The sequence below is a fragment of the Bos indicus genome, chromosome X, assembly GCF_029378745.1.
Source record: "Bos indicus isolate NIAB-ARS_2022 breed Sahiwal x Tharparkar chromosome X, NIAB-ARS_B.indTharparkar_mat_pri_1.0, whole genome shotgun sequence".
NCBI classification, from domain to species: Eukaryota; Metazoa; Chordata; class Mammalia; order Artiodactyla; family Bovidae; genus Bos; species Bos indicus.
In genome coordinates, this window is record NC_091789.1 from 18,807,100 (window position 1) to 18,813,538 (window position 6,439).

Sequence of the window (6,439 nt, forward strand, 5' to 3'; positions counted from 1 at the left end):
CATAAATTTGTTTTCTATAAGACTACAAATCTTTTGACAGAGTACTTCCTTTCATGCAAATGTGCAACAATATCTGTATGTATAAAACATGTATACCTGTGGCGGATTTATTTTGATATTTGGCAAAACTAATACAATTATGTAAAGTTTAAAAATAAAATAAAATTGGAAGAATAAAAAGAATAAAAAAAAAAAAAAAAAAAAAGATGTCTAACCTTGCCAGTAAACAAAATACGCAAGTTAAAACAATGAGATGTCATTTTCACCTAGAACACCCAAGATTTAAAAGAACATCAGTGCCATTATTAAGAAAGTAGAGGGTGTTCATGGATACCTTAGAGCTGTGTGGAAGACAGTTTGACAATATGTATCAAAGTCATTAAACAAATGAAAAACTTTTGATCCAAGAACTCCATTTCTAGGAAGGTACCCGAGTGAGACATCAGAGAAGTATACAAAGATATGCATGAGGATGCTAATCTCAACACTGTTTATGACTGTGGAAACTTTGAAACCATCCAAATATCCTTCAGTTAATGATTGGCCTGCCATAAGGAGTCATACACAGTACTATTGATCACAAAGAATCAATATGGAAGGATAAGCAAGATATATCATTATGTTTAAAAACAACTGTCAAGACAGTATGTTAGTATGATTTCACTTTTATTTTACTATTGGTGTGTGAAATATATATGTGTGTGTGTGTGTGTTTTGTTTATTAAAATTGACTAAAACATATACCAAGCTGTTAATAGTCTTTTTTTTCCTGGTGGTTATGATCCTAGAAACTTTACTTAAGGTTCAATGATTTACAAACAATTGGTAAAAATTATATATATATTAAAACTTAAGAAATTTTTTAAAGTTGCTAAGCTTTTCTGATAATTAAATAAATGCGAATTAGAAGAATAATAAGATACAATTGTTGTCTCTGATGTTAAGGAAAAAAATTCCAAGACTGACACTTAATGCTGTATAGAGCTTCCTTCTCTAAACTTCTTTGATCAACCGCATGTATTAGGAAAACTTATTGACCTCAAACACTAAATATCTATGCTATGTGATTTTTTTAATAATAAAGATGGAATCATATGATTCATCCTCTTCTGCCACTTGCAAATTCATGTTTACAATGATGTTATCGCAATAAATTTTGACATAAGAAAAACTGGAAACAATCAGAAGGCCCATCAACAAGGGACTTGTTAAATGTATTGGTGTAATTATCCATCTTCAAGGAGAGTGAGGCAGTTGTGTGTGATTGACATGGTAAGAGCACCTTATCAACACATCACATCTGGAAGTATATACAGGAAACGTAATCTCAGTTCATGGCTGCTGGGGCGGGGTGGGGAAAGGGAAGCTAAGCAGGGAATTTGCTTTCCATTGTTCTGATTGTGCTGTTGACAAAGTCGAAAAACTTGCTTTTAGACTTTTCCCATTAGCAGAATACTACAGATATAAAGCACAAACAAATAAGACGCTTGAATGAATAAAGCAGAATGCACACAACTTAAATTAGTTGGTTTGGTGTGTTTGTACTAGCTTACAACTGGGGACTGAAAAAATTCCTAAAGGGATTTGAAGTGACAGGAAATGGGTTCAAACTTCGAAGCTGCTCAAGATTGTGCTTATGAAGGAAAATTTCTAACGTTTGGAGCAAGTTTCACCTTGCTTCCGTTAAAATTTAAAAATTAAAAGTTAAAAAAGGACCACTGGGGTCAGGAAGCTAGGTCTCCCGGACAAACTGCCCGCCCCTCCCCGCTCCTCCCCGCTCCTCCCGACTCCCCCTTAAAATTCCCCCTTCCCAGTCCCAGGGCTCTGGATCCCTGGCGCTCTGCCTGATCCCGCCCCACGTGGCCCCGAGGCAGCCTAGGAGGGCGGCCCGGCGGGGCACCAGTGACCGCTGTGGCCGGAGCACAGCCAGAGGAAGAGGGAGCACAGCCGGAGGAGGAGGGATCCCGCAGTGCAGCGCAATTAGCATCTGCTGCCGCGCGATCCACCTACCGCACCGATTCCCCCCGCGAGCGTCCTTCTGTCCGCTGAACCAGCGGGAAGCACCTGGCTCTGGGCGCTGTATCCGGGGCCACAGCAAACCGATGGCAGCAACAGCGGCCCTGTCGGGCGTAGCAATGCGGCTGTCGCGCTCAGCCACGACCCGCGGCTCATACGGCGCCTTCTGCAAGGGGCTCACGCGCACGCTGATCACCTTCTTCGACCTGGCCTGGCGTCTGCGCATGAACTTCCCCTACTTCTACATCGTGGCTTCGGTGATTCTCAACGTCCGCCTGCAGGTACATATTTAGAGCAACTAACTTTGTGGCAGTAGGGAGGCCCAGCAGGATGGCTGACCTCCACCCACTGGCTCACCCGCCCTAAAGCACAGTGACCGGCTTGCCTGGCGCGCACACACTTGCCGACCTGTCCTGCTATCGCCCCATCTTTTCATATAAACGGACGGCTAGAAATCATTATTTAGGGAAAGCCTGCAATATAGCCAGAAAACTCTAAAATAAACGAGAAGTTGAATCTCAAGGAAGGAACAACTAAAAAATCTGAAAATCCTCAGAAATATTTAAGAAGTTCTTCCGTGCATAAAGGGCTTCCCTCGTGGCTTAGCTGGTAAAGAATCAAATGAGCACGCACACTGGGAAATGACAATGAGCACAGGATGCCCTAAAGGAGAAAAAAGAGGAAAAGTTACCAACGACGTAAATGAACTGCACAAGAATGGTCCAAATAGGAAGCAAATTTTCCAAATTTGAAAAAGAAGTGAAAGGACTTCCAACTGGATGGAATCAATTCTAGGCAATAGATGGATGGAGTTAGAAGTTGGAGGAAACTGATCACATGATCTGGAAGGCATATTTTTCTTCATCCCCCAAAGGAAAAAAAAAAAAAAGAACCTTCAGGGAAAAACAAACATTTCAAACTGTACAAGGAGAACATGCTTCAAATATGAAGCAACCTCACTTTTCAGCCGTTTCGGGGAGTGTGAGAAAGGGAATTGGAACACTGGCATACGTGGATCAAGACTCTGCAATCACAGAAAATCCAATCATAGCTTCAACATCCCTATTCAATGAACAGTGTTTAAATAACCATTACAGTGGAAATATTAGTTATGCTTTTTCGTTTTTAGAGTAAATCTCTAGGCAAAGCAGGGAAGACTTAATTATGGTCATAGAACAGAATGGGAATGGTAATCAACTTTGACAAGTACAGGCAACAAGTTGGCAACCAGAGGGGAGGAAAGGGAATAGTGGTGTTACTCTCCTAAACTAGGAAATCTCTAGGTGAAAGAATAAGGCAAATTTAGGGGTTAAATTTTTAAACTGAAGGAGTTAACCAACAGGAAACTTAAAAATAGTGATACAATGGTAGGGAAGTGGGGGAGGAAAACCCAGGAGACAGCAGGAAGGCAGCAGAAAATGTCTCACTTCATCAAAGTTAAAAAATAGTAAGAAAAGCGTATTACTAGGAAACATGGAGTTAACCTTTAAACAGACATGTAAAGTTTTTGCCTCTGGAATGGGAAAGCAAAAGTTAAGAAGGGTAGGCGGGGATTCACTGCTTTTCATTATATGTCCTTTTGCACTGGTTGATTTTTTTATAATCCTTTTTATGCATGTATTATCTTGATTAAAAATTAAAACTTATTAAAAGTGAATTTACTGCAGTTGGAAATTTGGGGGAAGGGAGTTGGGGAGTGGCCCATGAGTCCAGGTAGGTTCTGCCTTCCTATCTTTCTGCAACAGTGGATGCGTATCCTAAGCTGTTCCTGAATGAGCACATGAAATATGATTTCCTTGCTTTCCAAGTACACCATAAGACCATAAGGAAATGCCTGATGAAATGATCAGTAATCTTCAGATAGCCCAGAGCTTCCTTACTCTATGAAACTTCTCATGAGCTAATCTCTGCAATGTCATGGTTAAGGTAAAAAAAAACAAAAAGTGTGATTTAATTTTTCAAAACTGAAAAATTGGGCAAGTACCCCATGATGTTTAGACAAGGTTCTCACATTTTAGTATTGATCATAATAGCAAGAGGGGGGAAATAAGCTAAATGTGCAACAAAAGCTGGGCTAAATAGAAATAGTCTATCAATGGAATGGGGTAGTATGTGCATGCTCAGTTGCTCAGTCTTGTCTGACTCTTAGTGACCCCAGGGACTGTAGCCTAACAGGCTCCTCGGTCCATGGCATTTTCCAGGCAAGAATATTGGAGTGGGTTGCCGTTACTGAGCCAGAGAGAAATATATATTATATAACATACACTCTTCGTAATTATGGAGAAATAATACTTGGAAACACTATTGCACATTTACTATAACCATGCAATATCCCAAGCACTTTGTATGCATCATTTCATTTAATCCTCACGACAACTCAGAGATACGTGACTATCATCACCCCTGGTTTGCAGGAGAGGAGACAAACACAGAGAAGGATAGTGGCAGAGTGATGAAATATTGCCAACAATAATATTCTTCCTACTAATGTGAGACCTTCATAGCTATGATTTGTTTTTTTCTTTGCATTACTCTGCACTCCCAGTGCAGAGGGCCCTGGGTTTGATCTTTGGTCAAGGAATTAGATCCCATATGCCACAAATAAGACGTGGCACAGCCAAATAAATAATAAAATAAATATTAAAAAACTTTAGTGTAAAATTCACTATCCAAGTGGATGGCATGGATGCTAGAATTTGGGGAACACAGGGTTAGACACCCCATTCCTACACCCTTGGGTTAGCACTCCCAAGTATGTGTACCACTGCATATGAATGGAGGGTCAGGTGTAACTCAGAGTCACTCAGGATTTGAATTTTAACCAAAGAAATTAGTTTTGATGAGATATTAAATGCATTCTTGCAACAATACTCAAAAGCAAAATAGCTTTAATGTGGAAACTGTAACTGTAATTAAATGCAATTAATTAAACTGTAATTAAATGTCACTTTCTCCTCAGAAAACAGTTTTTGCCCATTAACAGAGAAACATCAAATATACACAGTTTTAAACAGTTGCAGTTTAAAATTTTTTAACTTGCATAGATTATGTACAGGTTTTTAGTTTTGGGGTTCACTTTTCAAATCATTTCCCCTAATTCACTGCAGGTATAATTTCTCTTCATCTGACAGACCAAAAGAAAATAAAAAAGACAGCCAGTGAAACCACAGCATCCTCAGATTAATTAACCTGCTCAATTCCATGACCATCTGACTTTCATGAGCCAAATATTCCTGGCAACTTTTGGCATAGACTTAATTGTCGAGTGAGATGCAGTTCTCTTGAGCACTGGTAACACTATCCTAGAGCAACAGAAAATGTCCTTTAATTCAGGATTTCCTAAACATGCAATTCTCTGAAAGCACCAGATGAGAGGAAGCTCCTCTATCACATATAAGATGAAAAGAATTCCTTTTCTTTCTTTTCTTTTAAATTGAAGTATAGTTGATTTGCAATGTTTCAGGTGTACATCAAAGTGATTCAGTTATGCATACAAATATATAGAGACTTCCCTGGTGGCCCAGTGGTTAAGACCCAGTGCTTTCACTGCCATGGACCCAGATTCGATCCTTGGTCAGGGAACTAAGATCCCACAGGCTGCATGGTGTAGCCAAATATATATATATATATATATATATATATATATATATATATATATATATATATGACATACGTATGGAGAAAACTCTTAATTCAAAAAGATACATGACCTCAATATTCACAGCAGCATTATTTACAACATATATATACATATATATATATAGGCTTCCCTAGTGGCTCAGTGGTAAAGAATCTGCCTGCAGTGCAGGAGATGGGAGTTCATTCCTTGGGTTGGGAAGATCCATGGCCCCTGGAGGAGGGGATGGCAACCCACTCCAGTATTCTTGCCTGGAGAATCCCATGGACAGAGGAGCCTGGTGGGCTACAGTCCATAGGGTCACAAAGAGTCAGACATGACTGAAGTGACCTAGCAGGTAGGCATGCAGCCATATATGTATATGTGTGTGTGTGTGTGTGTGTGTGTGTATATATATATATATGTTTTCAAATTCTTTTCCATTATATGTTATTACAAGATACTGAGTACAGTTCCCTGTGCTATATGGTAGGACCTTGTTGTTTATCTGTTTCATATATAGTAGTTTGCATCTGTTAATCCCAAACTCCTAATTTCTCTTCCTCCCACCCCCTCTATCCCCTTTGGTAACCATAAGTTTGTTTTCTATGTCTGTGAGTCTATTTCTGTTTTGTAAATAAGTTGATTTGTATTATTATTTTTTAGACTCCACATATAAGTGATATTATATGATATCTGTCTTTCCCTGTCTGACTTATTTCACTTAGTACAGTATTCTCTAAGTCCACCCATGTTGCTGCAAATAGCATTATTTCACTCTTTTTTATGGCTGAGTAGTATCCCATT

At 39.3% G+C, this 6,439-nt stretch overlaps 1 protein-coding gene across 1 annotated transcript; it reads left to right on the forward strand.

The window, feature by feature from the left end:
- Positions 1 to 1,845: 1,845 nt before the first annotated feature.
- LOC109555460 (small integral membrane protein 10-like protein 2A) lies at positions 1,846 to 3,673 on the forward strand. Its single transcript, XM_019956363.2, has one exon. The coding sequence runs from the start codon at positions 2,103 to 2,105 to the stop codon at positions 2,307 to 2,309; it is 207 nt and encodes a 68-aa protein (XP_019811922.2). The 5' UTR covers positions 1,846 to 2,102; the 3' UTR covers positions 2,310 to 3,673.
- The last annotated feature ends 2,766 nt before the right edge of the window (positions 3,674 to 6,439 follow it).

Excerpts from the sequence above, each read along its gene's own strand:
- LOC109555460 (XM_019956363.2), top strand. The coding sequence starts at position 2,103 with ATGGCAGCAACAGCGGCCCTGTCGGGCGTAGCAATGCGGCTGTCGCGC.